The following is a 16,910-nucleotide window of genomic DNA, read 5'->3' on the forward strand; positions in this document are numbered from 1 at the left end:
GGAGGACAATGAACTGAAGTAGCTGTATTATTCTTGGAGATGTTTCAGCTAAATATAATATTCTACAGGGAATTTTAAGTCTTGAATTATAACTTACTTTTGAAATTGTAAAAGTAGTCCAATAGTGTTGCAGATTGGTTTTATATAATAAACAATATATTTTAGAGTATTTTTTTGTAAAAAAAAAAATTTGTACTCTTAATCAGAAGTTGACCACAAAAAAATGTAAAGTTCTTAATGTAATAGTTTTTGTCATTTCAGACATTTCAAGCCCCAAGTTTTGATGACAAGATTTTAGAAGTTGTAGCAGTATTTGGTGGTATGCAGATGGCAGTCTCCAGAGTATTAGATATACAACATCATAGAATTGCTCAGGTATTTATATATTTGCTTTACACAGAATCTAAAAATTTGGAATTCTTGCTCTAAAGGGCATATGCATGTAATATTTGCCACTGTACTTTAAGCACCCATTGGTCAATCAATACTGTTGTTTGCTTTCAATGCAGAAGCCGATGTTAAAGGCATATTCAGGACAAAATACCAAAAATTAAAGCAACAGCCAATTTTTAAGGCATATTGCGCTCAAAATCCCAAAAAATCAATGCAATGATCAATGTTTAAGGCATATTCAGGGCAAAACACCAAAAATTAAAGCAGCAGCCAATATTTAACTAAGGCATGTTCATGACAATACCAACAATTAACTCAACAACCAATTTTCAAGCCATAATTAGGACAAAATAAAAAACAGCCAGTGTTAAAAGCATATATTCAGGACAAATATACCAAAAAATTTCTTCATATAATTTATGTTTATGTCTTTTACAGAGTAGAACAGTAAAGATAACAATAATTGGTGATGAAGCTGTTCCTGTACAAGTCGATGGTGAGGCTTGGAACCAACCACCAGGCTATATCAGAATTGTCCAAAAGAACAGAGCACAAATGCTGACTAGGGACAGGGTAGGTCACAGTGCTGTTACAATTCCACAGTTAGTTTTGTGATTGTCATGAGGTTGACATTTTAGCATAGTTTTGCTTGTTTTCAGTTGAATTTAAAAAAACTATTTCTCCTTTATCAAACAAAAGGACTGTCATTTAGGCCCTGTCGACTAGTCTGTCTGTCTGTCCATTTGTAGCACTTCTATAGTGTATCATAAGTCCAGACTGCATCAAGTAAAGCACATTCTTATGCAATGTGTTTATGCCTATTAAAGGAAGGCCTTAGTTTTTGCTGGTGGTCATATGCTATGTAGCATATTTTCTATCCTTGTAAACCACAAAAGTGAGTGGTGATTCTTGTCTGTAGAGCTGGTTTAAGGTTTCTGGACTATATGATAAATGGTGATGGTAAAATGTTATTAAAGTCCACTCAAAAATATACCACATTGTATTTATCAATATCACTCAAAAATGTGCAAGTGGGGCTGTAGCTGACATGCTAGAGTTCTAGTTATAATTTTTTGGTATGCCAGAACTGTTTTGTAGATTTACTGTGATAAATTATTGAATAACACAGCTAGCACATGGATTTGTTTCAGGACATTAGGCACCAAGCACACCACAATATCATCTTGCAAATTATATTCATTCAGGCATTTGAGAAGACCTTAACCCAATGGTCAGAGAAACAGAAAACAGAGAGACCACGGAGTCCTCAAGCCATCCCTCTCTCTGAGGAAGAGTCAATAGTTTTACAGAGCTTTGTAGAGGCAGCATCCTCCCTTATAAAGTGGTTTGTACCTTATTGAGTAGTTATTAGACATATGGTCATAGTCAATTTAACAATTTTCTGCCATTGTCTTAAAGTATGAAAGTGATTTTTTTTTTTCATTTCAAAGGGCACTTTGTTAGATTGTTTTTAGTGTGAAAGATTCATCTGTGAAATGAAAACTGTATACTGTTAATTTTAGACTGAACTTGTCACAAGGTGTATTATTGTGTGGAAATGGTATCCAGTAGATTGAAACCTGGTATTATTTTCTTAACTAGAATCTATCTTTTATTTCAGTGTGAAAGTAGTTTCCAGGAAGTACAGTGCTGTTGAAGAGGATTTGTATCCCCTAACAACCCAGTCTTCAGAATTCTTAGACAATTTGTTTCCATCAGGACGACTGGCTGATGTATGTATTTAAATATTTACCTCAATTTTTATGTCAACATTGAACCAAACCATACACAAAAAATTGTTGTTGAAAAATGGATATTGTTTGTTTTGTAAAATGCTCACCTGTCAACTTGCAATACTTTTAAATCTCTTTGTCTTTTGTATGGTTACCATTTTGTCTTATTTATGTTCATATGAATGTGTAAATGTTGTTTCATTCAATTTATTTTGATGTCATACAGCTATAATTTAGGTAGTGAAAAAGAAAGTATGAAGAGCCATACTTCATGTATTAAGATAGTTTTAAGATATATGTGAATGTAGTAGTATACATAAGTACGTTGATATTGACAAGCCTGAACTTTGGTGAATGTAAAATTAATAGTAACTGACATTTTAGGTTATTCTTTGGCCTATTAAAGGACATGAAATAGTTCTACTATTTTAGTTTCAGCTGTAAATTTTAGTAACAAGTTTTCATAATCCCTGTTTAGGGATAAGTAGCTCAGTTTTTGAAATTAAGGTCAATTGAAAAAATGTAGATCATCTTTGAACTGATAGTTCTCGTACCAAAAATCTATGGCCAAAAATTTACACATTCATGGCAAATATAAAGAAAGTTTTTACTTGTAATTGGTAATTAAAAGTTTATCAAACTTATTGAATAAAAGTGAAATTGAAATAAATATTAATAATAATAAAAAAGAATTTGGTATAATATTTTCTTGTTGATAAATTAGTTTTTGTTTTTATTTAATCAGCTTGATACAGATGAAACTGAAATAAGCCAGGTTGATATATGTTGTCGGGGAATGTTGTTTAGCTGAGGGGCTCTGCAATAGGGGTTGACATGTTTCCACTTAACAAATTCACTTGCAAATATATAATTCCACCTTTCATGCTGAATAACAAATGAAATATTTGTACTGTCCCTTACAACAAATTGATGTTATCCCTGCTTAAAGCATGTCAAGCATGAATCATGCAGTTTAAGTAGATTTTTTCATGATAAAAGTATTGATTCAGATGTTATTACAGCCTTGTGTCAAATTTTTTGTTAGTATAGATGTGCTTTAGTTTGCTCAGCATGATGTTGATATTGTATCTTTGATTCACTGAATTGTATCACAATCACACATTCATTTTCTTGCAAGTGGCAAAGTCTGTTTTGAATTGTTATCATCAAGTAAAACAAAAAGCAACTATCAGTTTCTGTGCATAAATGTGATCAGGATATGTGTTTTAATTTCCAATTTATAAAATTGTACTATAAAATAATTATTCAATATCTGCTTTTACTTTGATGGAATTATGAATTTAAAAAAATTGAGCAAGATGACATTAAAATCTGTTCTATTAAGAATTCATTGCACTGTTTTAATCAATGATTTTAGATTTTCGATATGTTTGAATGTTTTGATTTATTTGCAGCCAACAGTACGAAGTCAAGTAACAGATTTTATATGTCGTGTCCAACATCTTTATAATGATACCAATGTCTTTCTTTCTGATAAAGCAGCTCTGCTAGTAAGTAAATTGATTTTTATGCTCCCCGCTGTAGCAGAGGGGGCATTAAGTTTTACCCTTGTCCGTCTGTTTATCCGTACGTACGTCCCAAAGTTGGTTTCCTTTCTCTAACTTTAGTTTGCCCCAACCAAATGTTATGAAACTTATACACAATGCTTATTTCCACAAAACACAGATCGAGTTTGAATTTTGGTGGCGTCACTATAAATTTCTAGAGTTATGTCCCTTTACAAATGGAAAAATTGCTGAATTTTTCTTTTCCAATTTTAACTGGATTTTCGAAGGAAATATCGATTATTAAAATGGTGATATACGGCGGGCGGCTGGGCGGTACTGGTGGCTGCCAAACAGTGTCCGCACAATAACATGAAAACGCTTTAACAAATTTTTTTCAAATTTAAATATGTTGTTTCCTGGGACTTAATGAAGGTCTCTATTAATTTTCAAGATTTTAGTATATCTCCTTTGTGAGTTATCGCCATTTTTAATATCCAAAAGTAGAATTTTTAAATATTTTACTGTTGTTATAATGTTATGATTTGTCTTATCTCAGAATAAAAATTGGAGTGACAGATTTATTTGAAAATTATCTATTTCCTAAGTGGTAATGATTATAAGCTATATCATTAGACATTTTGAAGATTATTACATTATTAATTATGTTAGAGTACTATGTTAAACAACCATAGTTCTGTTCAATTAGATATTATAAATATTTCAGCATATGATAATGATTTATTTTCATTATTAATTAGATCTTGGAAATATTTTTGCATATGATAATCATTGGAGTGACAGATTTATTTGAAAATTTTCTGTTTTCTGATAAGATCTGTAGGACTGTATATATACAGTTTGAAACTTACTAGTATTACTGTATAAATGAAGTTTGGAATTTACTGTTCATTATTAGACATTTTGTAGATAATTAAGTGTCCGTTAATCATATATATTCTTACCCCTACCCCCCTTCAATTTGATAATGTGCTTTTATCTTGTAAACGGTTGAGATCCCTACTCCTAAACCATATATTCTTGTATGGGACAATAAAACAAATCAAATGAAATATTGGGATAGTCCTCAGGTTCACAGCTACCCTCCTTTTTTTGGAAAACTTGTAAATGTGCAAGCTCCCCACCCTGAAACCATATATATTCTTGTATGTTACAAATCAAATGAAATAAAAGGTGAGTCCCCTGGGGTCACCCCCAGCGTGTCTGTTTGAGAACTTGTAAATGGTCGAGATCCCCACCCCTAAACCATATATATTTTTGTATGGGACAATAATAGATATCAAATGAAATATAGGGGAAGTCCAATGTGGTAACCCCCCACCCCCTTCTGTTTGAGAAATTGTAAACAGTTGAGATTCCCACCCCTAAACCATATTTATTCTTGTATTCGACAATAAAACAAATAAAATAAAATTTAGGGGAAGTCCACGAGGGTAAACCCCACCCCCTTCTTTTTATATGACAGCAAAAAAATTTTGCGGTCGTATATTGGTATGACGTTGGCGTCGGTGTCGTCATAGTCGTCGTCGTCCGAAGACACATTGGTTTTCGCACTCTAACTTTAGTTTAAGTGAATGGATCTCTATGAAATTTTACCATAAGGTTCAATACCACAAAAGGAAGGTGGGGATTGATAAGGGGGTTCAAAAAATTTGGGGGGGGGGGATTTTTTTTTCCTTTTTTTTCTTTAAAATTTTCCATTTTAAATTGGTTATTTCTGATTTATATATAAAAGCAAATAATAATGATATGGTTGGAATAGGTAAATTAAAAAATTTTAAGTTCTTAGACCACATTCATTCTGTGTCAGAAACCTATGCTGTGTCAAATGTTTAATTACAATCCAAATTCAGTGCTGTATCAAGCTTGAATGTTGTGTCCATACTTGCCCCAACTGTTCAGGGTTCGACCTCTGCGGTCGTATCAAACTGTGCCCCAGCAGAGGCATTTAATTGGGTAGTGAAAACTTGTTGCTTTTTGAATGCAAAGCTGATTTGTAAAGTCAGTTTTGGTTGGACAACTGAATTTTATTTGTGGTCGTATATTGATATGACGTCGGCGTCGTCGTCGTTGTCGTTGTCTGAAGACACATTGGTTTACGCACTCTAACTTTAGTTTAAGTGAATGGATCTTTATGACATTTTACCATAAGGTTCAATACCACAAAAGGAAGGTTGGGATTGATTTTGGGGGTTATGGTACCGACAGTTGAGGAATTAGGGGCCAAAAAGGGGCCAAAAATAAGCATTTTTGTAACTTCCAGACATAACTTGTGTGTTATTGTATGGATCTCTCTGACATTGTACCACAAGGTTCCATATCACAAAAGGAATGCTGGGATTGATTTTGGGGGTAATTGCCTGGAAGTTTTAGGAATTAAGGGCCAAAAAGGGGCAAAAAACAAGCATTTTTCTAGTTTCATGACAATAACTTGTGTGTAAGTGTATGGATCTCTCTGACATTGTACCACAAGGTTCCATATCACAAAGGGAATGCTGGGATTGATTTTGGGGGTAATTGCCTCCAAATTTTAGGAATTAGGGGCCAAAAAGGGGCAAAAAACAATCATTTTTCTAGTTTCATAACTATAACTTGTGTGTAAGTGTATGGATCTTTATGAAATTGTACTACAAGGTTCTATATAACAAAGGGAAAGCTGGAATTGAGTTTGGGGTTATTGCCCAAAACGTTTAGGAATAAGGGGCCAAAAAGGGGCAAAAAACAAGCATTTTTCTAGTTTCATGACAATAACTTGTGTGTAAGTGTATGGATCTCTCTGACATTGTACTACAAGGTTCTATATAACAAAGGGAAAGCTGGAATTGAGTTTGGGGGTAATTGCCCAAAACGTTTAGGAATAAGGGGCCAAAAAGGGGCCAAAAATAAGCATCTTTCTAGTTTCCAGACAATAACTTGTGTTCAAGTATATGGATCTCTCTGAAATTGTACTGCAAGGTACCATACCACAAAGGGAAGGCTGGGATTGATTTTGGGGGTAATTGCCTCAAAATTTTAGGAATTAGGGGCCATAAGGAGCAAAAAAACAAGCATTTTTCTAGTTTCAGGACAATAACTTGTGTGTAAGTGTATGGATCTTTATGAAATTGTACTACAAGGTTCCATATCACAAAGGGAAAGCTGGGTTTGAGTTTGGGGGTAATTGCCTTAAACGTTTAGGAATTTGGGGCCAAAAAACAAGCATTTTTCTAGTTTCCAGACAATAACTTGTGTTCAAGTGTATGATCTCTCTGAAATTGTACTGCAAGGTATCATACCACAAAGGGAAGGCAGGGATTGAGTTTGGGGGTGATGAATCATAAGGGGGTTCAAAAAATTTGGGGGGGGGATTTTTTTTTCCTTTTTTTTCTTTAAAATTTTCCATTTTAAATTGGTTATTTCTGATTTATATATAAAAGCAAATAATAATGATATGGTTTGAATAGGTAAATTAAAAATTTTAAAGTTCTTAGACCACATTCATTCTGTGTCAGAAACCTATGCTGTGTCAAATATTTAATTACAATCCAAATTCAGTGCTGTATCAAGCTTGAATGTTGTGTCCATACTTGTCCCAACTGTTCAGGGTTCGACCTCTGCGGTCGTATCAAGTTGCACCCCAGCGGAGCATTTTATTGAATATTATCCTCCCATTCAGACAAATCAAAATTGATAATTTAAAGTACAATGAATAGAATTTACATCAATGATTTTAAAGAAAATGCTCAACTGCTATGTTTTGGCCTCTGAACTTTTTTCATAGACTGTCAAAATAAAAGATACACCTTGCTTCACTTTTGTTGTTTTTCCAATAACTGCAACGTTATGACCATGACGTCATAGTTAATCATTTCCAATTAAAAATTTAAAAGACAATATTGGCAGAACATTGAGTTTGATAAATTAAATAACACATACCCAAGAGGGTTGGTACTGTTTTCTCTGGGTAACAATCTGCTCTATCACCCTCTCAGCTATGTGTTATTTATACAACACTGTATAAAAAGTACAAAATTAAACATGTCTTCTGTTTAGATTATAGATATTTAACCACATTAATTTTATGTGTATTAAACTGGTCACATGACAACTAAACAATCTCTCCAAGGACTTTTGTAAAGAAGATGTCTTATTTGTAAGATGTTTGGTTATGTTAAGAGTTCGATCACCATATTGCCATTTAGATATATTGATTTTTAGCAAGAGTTTCTGTCGTTTAGGTCTTTTGGTTAGATAGCTCTCATGTTTCCTTTCAAAATTTTGTCATTATATGCAGCTGATCATATCAAATTACATTTGTTTATTTTTGTTTTTTTTATCATTTTTATCAATCTAAGATATGGAGCAGATTGGTCAGTTTTTATCAATCTAAGAGGAACATGGAGCAGATTGTTCAGTTATATAGGTTTTTTAAACTTGCTTTTTGACAATTTGTAACATCTATTTTCAGACATGCACTAGTAGTATTTGGTGGTGTTCAAGGTTTAGAGGCAAGTTTAGATGCAGATGAAGCGCTGAATGTAGATAATCCCAGCTTGTTGTTCCAACATTACCTCAACACCTGCCCGTGTCAAGGGAGTCACACCATCAGAACTGAAGTGAGTTATAGAGAAAGAAAAATTGTAAACAGATATTATTGTTTACAGAATGCAGTTTAAATTAAAAAATAGAAGGCTTTAAAGTTATCATTCAAACGTAAAAGATTAAAAATATTCAATTATTATTATGTTAAAGAGAGTATACTAATAGTAAAGTAGGTTCTTGCTTTAGGGTAGAGTTTTACAATCAATCAATCAATCAAACTTTTATTGCCATATAAACCAACTTATACGATTTGTGACAAAAACAACATTAACATAATGACAAGAAAAAAGCATGTATAATCATATTAAACAAACTAATGAAAATAGTTCAAAATTCAATTATGAGTCCCCTATCCTTAGTGCCAATGACTTTTTAATAAAGGAACCTATGCTTTCTACCTGTTTTTGTGTTGATGGGCAAAGAATATTTATCATTTTTTTCATTTTCATTGAGGCTATTAAAATTTTCTATACTTTTAGCCTTTGTTAATTTTTCAATAAAAACTTGGAAGCGTTTTTCCTGCAATACAAAAGAAAATGTTTTTCATCCTCAATTGTATTGCAGGACTGACACAACCGGTTTTCTCTAGGGATTTTTAGGTGTCTCCCTTTTTCTATTAATAAATTATGATCACTTAATCTTAATTTAGTGATATTACATCTATTTTCAAATATATTAGAATTCAGATATGTTTCTATTTTATTACTTTGTTTTAATGTTTTATATAATAGAAGTTTACTGCTATTATCTATTTTCTCAAATTTATTTATATAATTTTCATAATGATTAAGGAGTTTAACTTTTAATTCAGTTTTAAGTGTTTTTATTTGGTTTAGATTCTTACACTCCTCAATATGTTTAAAATCTACATTTGCTTCCTTTGCAATGTTTTTTATATACGTAAACCATGTGTAACATCCTGCTGAGTCTAGATTCTTTGATAGAGTGAAAGCCTCATACAATAAGGGATTTATACAATTATTTAGAAGTCTTGTTAAATATAGTAAACTTTGGACCTTTATTTTTAATTCTAATGGATAGCTACTTAATTCTTTTCTAACTGCTAAATTTGATGCATTTTTATTGTGTTCCCAAAATATATTTACAAAATGATAAATGAAGTTTTTCAAAACAAGTTTTATTAGTAAAATCAAGAAAGTCAATTTCTTTATGGGATACATTTGCCCTCTGGACAGCTCTATATAATGTTATATATGTATCCATAAAAGTAACCTCTGAATTATATGTAGCAATTGGTTCCACCATAGTATTAAACAAACTACATGCTACTTTAATAGGGATATTATTTAAAGAACCAGTATAGGATTTAATAGCAAACATTACCTTTTTCACCTTTTTTACTAGTTCTTCAGAGCTGTGATTAAAATTACCATTACATTTAATAAGAATACCTAAAAATTTATATTCTGGAACATTTATCAAATTTATATCTTTATATTTAACAAAAGATTGTTCTAATTTAATGTTTTTGTTTTGCAAAATCATAGTTTTAGTTTTGTTAACATTTAGTGTAAGTTGCCAGGTGTCACAATATTCTTCTAAATTATTTAAGCTATTTTGCAAACCTTGTTTACTTTCTGAAAGTATAAGTAGATCATCTGCAAACATAAGACAATTTACCTCAGAAGAAACTGATTTTAAAGGATAATTATCATTTTTTGAGAGTTCACTTTCAATATCATTTATAAAAAGATTAAACAAAGAGAGGCTTAAAGAATCTCCTTGTTTGACCCCTCTTGATATTTCAAAAAAGTCTGAGTGTTGATTCTGCACTTTGATAGCTGATTTAGTGTTAATATATTGTTGTTTAATAATATTATAAAAAATTTTACCAACTCCTAGGTTGTAAAGTTTATAAAGGAGGGCTTTTCTCCATACAGAGTCAAAGGCCTTCCTTAGATCTACAAAGCATGCATATATTTTATTTTTATTTTTATGTAAATATTTATTTATTAATGATTTTAATACAAAGATACTGTCAGAAGTCCTATGATTTTTACGAAAACCAAATTGACTTTTACTGACAGCAGCTTCCATTTTTTTTATAAGTCTTTCATTTAAGATAGCATTAAATAATTTTGGTAGACAATCTATTAAGGAGACACCTCTATAATTATTAGGGTCGCTTTTATCGCCTGCTTTGTGTAACAAAACTACAAATGAGTTTTGCCATGAAGAAGGATAAATACTAGTATTTAATATCAAATTAAAGAGTTTGACAATACTTTTCAGTGTTACATTTTTACTATATTTTATAACTTCATTTATTATATTATCTGGACCTGATGATTTACCCTTTTTTAATCTATGTATTAAATTTTTAACCTCTTTACATGTGATGGGGGTATCAGTTTCTTCTTTAAATTCTATGTTATTCTCAAACTCCTTTAATTTATTTTCTATTTCCTGGCTAAAATTTTCATCACATGATTTTGGATTGCCTTGTTGTTGAATGTGTTTTTTAATTTTATCTTCATCTTGTAAAATTGGTGGAATTCCCTGGTCAACTTCTTTTATCTTTTTAAACTTTTTAATTATATCCCAGTAGTCTTTTGGTTTTTTATTAAATGTATCTGTAAGGTTATCAAAAATTTTCTTCTTATATTCTGCTTTCTTTATTTTAGTCATTTTTCTTAGTTTTTTTATCATTTCAAAGTATTTGTTTTTCAAATGATTACTAGGACATTTTTTAATTTTATTTCAAATACTGTTTATTTCTTTTTTGGTTTCATAAATTGAATTATCTGACCAAACTTGTTTAAACTTTTTCTTTTTTCTTTTTATCCCTGTTTTTTTTTATTTTACATGAAATTTCAGAGATTTATTCAAATATTTGTGTTAACTTTTCTTCTGCTCCATCAACACCTTTTTGACATTCAGAAAAATTTTCTAGTTCAAAGTTGATTATATTATTTTTTATTTGTTCTGAAATTTTCAGAATCCTCTTTCCAAATGTATCTTTTTACATTTTTCCATCTTTTTTTATCCAACTGTATATTAGGATATATTTTTATATCACATTTTAAGGTGACCTGTATCTGTACATGATCAGACATATATGAAAAACAATCTGTTTTAAAATATTTTACCAAGGATAGGAGACTCTCACTAACAATTCCGTAGTCAACTGTACTTGACCCGTTTACAGACATAAATGTGCAATAACCTAAACTGTCTCCCATGTATCTGCCATTGAATATGCGCAACCTCGAAGATATACACAAGTCTAATAAAGATTTACCTTGTGAATTATAAATTTTATCTTGATTTTGTCTTACTATTTCATCATCAATCATATAATTCTCTGGCAATAATTTTGAGCCATCAAATCTATTTATTTCTGCTGAATCCTGTACTACAAAATCAGGTTTATTTCCAATTCTACTATTAAAATCTCCTAATAAAAGAATTTTCCCTTTAGCAGAAAAAATAGAAATTTCATTTTCTAAAGACATGAAATCATTTTCAGAGTACACAGAAGATATAGGCGGTACATATACTGCACACATGTATACGTCTTCTAAAAAACCAAAGAAGTTTTTGTCAAGTTTAACCCATAATCTGTTTTCTGATGAAGTGCCATTTACAATATTTTGTATGCCTTTTTCTAACTCTTTTCTATAATAAACAATTATGCCTTCGCTGTGCCTTCTTGCATTTTTTGCGCTTTTTTCTGACTTTTGAAATACAATTAAAGCCTTCAATATTATAATCTTTACAACTTCCTTTCCATGTTTCGAGTAATATATTTATATCACTTTTAATTTTATCAATAAACCTTTGATCTTCAATCTTATCTCCGAGGCCACGCACATTCCAAGATGACAAAGTCAAACATTGTTTTTTACTATAAAAATTCATGAATATGTTAACAAGTGAAATTAAAGACTGAAAACCACTTTAAATTTCTATAAACCATGTATTTACATTGTCTATATCCAATCTAACATGTTATATATCTATGTGCATTAATCAATAATAATATTTGAACTCTTACACATATAAGAAAGCTCATTTAATTTGACTTATACACCAATTTACTATGTTTAGATAATATATATATATATACATATATTGTATTTGTGCAATAATAGTCATATTAATTTTACATTTTTGCATTTTCTTTCTCTTTACTAATACAAGAACTGATTTTTTTTAATTTGTCAAAAAAACAAAATTTACATTTACAATCCTGAACAAATCCCTATACATTTTATAATAAGAACTATAGATGTGTTTTAATTTTTCCTATAAACTAACTTCTTTTTATGTTGAATCAAATCAAATATTTGACTATCTCTTGGGAAATGTATCCATTCTATATAACAGGGGAGATAATTAATTATAAATCCCTGCTCTGTTTATTTTTCATTACTAACACCAATTTCTTCACCCAAAAATTAACCAATGAAGGATATTATTAGTGTATCCTTTTTCTCAAGTGTCTATCAAATTTTTACATATAACTTCTTTTTTATGTTAAAAGGGAGGTAATTCAATGTGAAATTTTTCCCTTTCTTTTAAGAGTACATGGTTGGTGGTACTAATTTCATTTTTTCCATCAAACATATATCGCTATAAAAGATTGGTTTTTTTTAATTATTTTCTTTTCATGATTTACATGGACATGATATAACAATAAATGTGGCAAAGTGACAAAATTATAATAAACCTTGACTTTATACATACAGAGAAATAGAATAAAGCACAATTATTGCTACCCAAAAAATAACCTTTTACTATCAGTTAGCTAAAATATTTTATCAGTTGATCAATTTGAAAAGATGAATCCAAACTTCCAAACTTTGTTAGTCTAGTATGTTTTTTAATTTTAGTTCATTTATATGTTTTGGAGTTTAGTGTGACGTCCATTTTCACTGAACTAGCACACAATTTTAGTTAGGGGCCAGCTGAGGACCACCTCCGGGTGCGGGATTTTCTCGCTGCATTGAAGACCCATTAGTGGCCTTCGGCTGTTGTCTGTTCTTTGGTCGGGTTGTTGTCTCTTTGACATATTCCCCATTTCCATTCTCAATTTTATTCAATAAGGAAAAACATTTTAGAAAATTAGTATTGTGAAAGGACACAGCCTTTTGAATATGCACAATGTATAGATATAGTCTGGGGTTAAAGTTTTATTACCCAATTCAGGCTTGTATAGTCCGCGGTTTTATTCTCCAAAATTGAATCTGCCACAAGGGGTGCAGATTATAGAGAATGATAAGCAAGAAATAAGAGAAAAATTTGATTTCACAAGGTTTGTTTTAAGTTCTGCCAGGTTTGTTATTGAAATTGTAGAGGGCGATCTTATGATTTTCAAAACTAATAATCCATATTAATATGCTTTTTTTATTCCATATCAAATATAAACTGATAAATTTCAAAATTAAATGCTTCATTACAAATTTCTCGTTTCTTTTCACTGCATTGCAGAAAATGGAATCCATTCAAATTTAACAAAAGGAAAAAGTGTAATAAGTCAGCCAGGAACCAGTTTATGCATAACGCTGTATAAACTACAAAACATAATCAGTTATTCGTTCCGTCTTGGTGTTTCGTACTAACACATGTTTGTTTTAGCTTAAGATCCTTCACACATTAAGGTGATAGATATGTTAAACATTATTTTACTTGAGGATGGAACTGTTTTACTTTCAAAGTCGTATTCTAGTGATATTTATTAAGTACAGATTTTCTGAACACTCTCACCGTATTTATTTTCATTTACATGTGCTATTCGAAGTTGCTGCTTAAACAAACACAAGTTACTCAATTACTTGTTTTTTGTGATTTTGACTTATTTTAACACTCGTGAAGTGTTCTAGAATCGTTTACAAGAATTTCAACTTCTATTTGATGATGAAAAACATGTTTTTCCATGAAAATACCGCAAATGATCACACTCGATTTGAAATTACCAGAGTTTCATTGGACATTTTCAAACAGTTACAAACAGTTTTTTACCTGAATTCTCGTGACGAGAAGGGGATGCCGTCAATGTAACAGTGCGAACTATACAGGGCCGATTACGGTAGAAATCAATAACTTTGTCAAACCTTCATAGAATTTTATGAAATTGAAACAGAAGCTTCTGTATAAATAAGAGATAGCATCTGATACAAGATTTTGAAAACATATTTTTTATTTTTCTGTATTTTACTGATAGATGAGAAAAGTATTTTTTAATTACCATTTAGATACATTCTGGGGTTAAAGTTTTTTAGACATCAAATAACTTAGACAGATCTGAAGTTTAAACATTTTTTTTTACTTTTCTGTGTTTTACTGATAAAATTTTTCGCAGTTAATATTCAGATACTTTTTTTTTTTAAAGTTTTTAAAACTTTGATAACCTTTTTCAAACCTTCATATAATTTCTTGAAATTTTTACAGAAGCATCTCAAAAATCAAAAGTTACTATCAAGAGTAAAATTTACATTTTGTTCATTGCTTTGCTGTACTTTACTAAATAATGGACTTATTATTCACCTTAAATATTTAGGTACAGTCTGTGGTAAAAGATTTTAAAACTTAAATATCTTTGTCAATTCTTCATGGAATGTTACAAAAGTTGGACAGAAGCTTCTTTGTCAGTCAACATTCAATTTACACTGCCAACAGCAGTCCAGACGAGACAAAGTGTTCAGGAGAACCTTTTTCATTTTTTTTTTATATTTACAGGCCCAAAACACTCCTTCTTTCATAGTTTTTATACGCCCGTCAAAATTTTGACGGGACGTATTATGGTATACAAATGTTGTCTGTCCATCTGTCCTTCTGTCCGTCTGTCTGTCCGGCGTAAATATGTCGCACCGTAACTTGAGAACGACTTATCCAAATTTCATGAAACTTAAAATAGTTGTTTCTTATGAAGGTCAAACGATCTGTATACTTTTTGGTGAAAATAAGATTAAAACTTTTTGAGTTACGGGACTTAGTAACTAAAACAGGTGTGTGTTTTTTTTTTCACATGTCGCGCCGTATCTCAAAAACAATTTATGATTATTGCTTAAAACTTTACACACTTCTTAGTTATATTAATCTAAAGATCTGTACACTTTTTGGTGATGATTCAAAATTTTATATTTGAGTTATTGAGTATTTTGTAAAAAAAAGGGGGAGGGTTTTTTTTCACATGTCGCGCCGTATCTCAAAAACGATTTATGATTATTGCTTAAAAGTTTACACACTTCTTAGTTATATTAATCTAAAGATCTGTATACTTTTTTGTTATGATTCAAATTTTTATTTTAGAGATATTGTTTTTTTTGTAAAAAAAAAAGGGGGGTTCTCGCAAAAATAATTCATGCATTTCTAGGTGAACATATGGAAACAAATTATTATGCTTTATACTGAAAGATATTTCTCTCTTTTTAGGAAGCCATTTTGATCACATTATCATCACTACGACCACAACTTCACAGAAACAGATCTCCAGATTCATGACAAAAATAAATTGTTTGTTTTATCATTCTTCATTTTATTTGATCTTCCTTTTAGATATGATTCCATTGTTGTGCTGGCTGATATTGTACTTTTGTTAACTCACTTGACACCTCGTCTTATGGGCCATGTTAGCTGTTGTAATCATTCAGTGTCAGTTGTTAAAAAATGTTAACTGGTATGATACGATGCTTTTTGTCCGCAATTTGCTTTTTGTCCGATAATTTTGCTTTTTGTCCGACACTTTTGCTTTTTGTCCGTTGCTTTTTGTCCGTTTTGCTTTTTGTCTGATAATTTTGCTTTTTGTCCGACACTTTTGCTTTTTGTCCGTTGCTTTTTGTCCGTTTTGCTTTTTGTCAGATAATTTTGCTTTTTGTCCGACACTTTTGCTTTTTGTCCATTGCTTTTTTAACTCACCTGGCCCAGAGGGCTAAGTGAGCTTTTCTCCTCACTTGGCATCCGTCATCGTCGTTGATTTTTACAAAAATCTTCTCCTCTGAAACTACTGGCAAAATTTAAGCAAATATGGCCAAAATCATCCTTAGTGTAAACATATTTTATTAATTAAATTCAAGATAAATTATGTACACAATTTGGCATTTACATATTAATACAATTGAATAATTAATAGGATCTGGAAACAAGCTGTTAACTTATATTAATCCGTTTCCGAATTCAAATAAGAACATTTCATATTGTAATACTCAAGGAGTAGAATGTATAAAATTAAATAATGTTACACTAGATGGAAAACAAGACATATAATAAGGTTGTGAACACAAGAAGAGAGAAAAAAAAATCAGAAACATCGGAAGTACAATAATAAAGTGCATGTTTCTGAACGGACACAATTATTTAAGATATAAATATGCACTGTAGACTTGTTGAACAAGATGTTTGAAATTATATGACAAATTTTTTGCTACTGAGTATGAATGTTTGAACTGCCAAGAATATTTCAATGTTTTGTTCGTAGCTGAGTTCCGTTGAACCGTATAGCAAAATTTCTTCTGACAAGAAGTGTATGATTCTGATGTTATAAAAATGCTGTTCACACATGATGTGAAATCGGGGACAGTGCAACAAGTAATGCGCTGTTGTTTCTATAGCACTACATAAACAAAGTGGTGAGGCCACTATATTTTTAACAAAAAGATGTTGATTTAGAGAACTGCATTGCATTCGAAGTCTTGAGGGATAAATTTGACCTAAT

At 30.8% G+C, this 16,910-nt stretch overlaps 2 protein-coding genes across 2 annotated transcripts in view; one reads left to right on the plus strand and one right to left on the minus strand.

Annotated features, from left to right (window-relative positions):
• The window catches only part of LOC127733626 (diacylglycerol kinase delta-like), a 39,749-nt gene extending 24,027 nt beyond the window's left edge, over positions 1-15,722 (plus strand). Inside the window, 7 exon segments of the mRNA XM_052242945.1 lie at positions 262-375; positions 832-966; positions 1,599-1,738; positions 2,015-2,126; positions 3,542-3,637; positions 8,100-8,247; positions 15,632-15,722. Of these exon segments, the coding sequence (XP_052098905.1) occupies positions 262-375; positions 832-966; positions 1,599-1,738; positions 2,015-2,126; positions 3,542-3,637; positions 8,100-8,159 (657 nt within the window). The 3' untranslated portion in view covers positions 8,160-8,247; positions 15,632-15,722.
• Positions 1-16,910, minus strand: part of LOC127733162 (uncharacterized) — a 593,316-nt gene that overhangs the window by 178,631 nt on the left and 397,775 nt on the right. The window lies entirely within an intron of this gene.

Source organism: Mytilus californianus, unplaced genomic scaffold, assembly GCF_021869535.1.
Source record: "Mytilus californianus isolate M0D057914Y unplaced genomic scaffold, xbMytCali1.0.p SCAF_3, whole genome shotgun sequence".
In the NCBI taxonomy this organism is placed as follows: domain Eukaryota; kingdom Metazoa; phylum Mollusca; class Bivalvia; order Mytilida; family Mytilidae; genus Mytilus; species Mytilus californianus.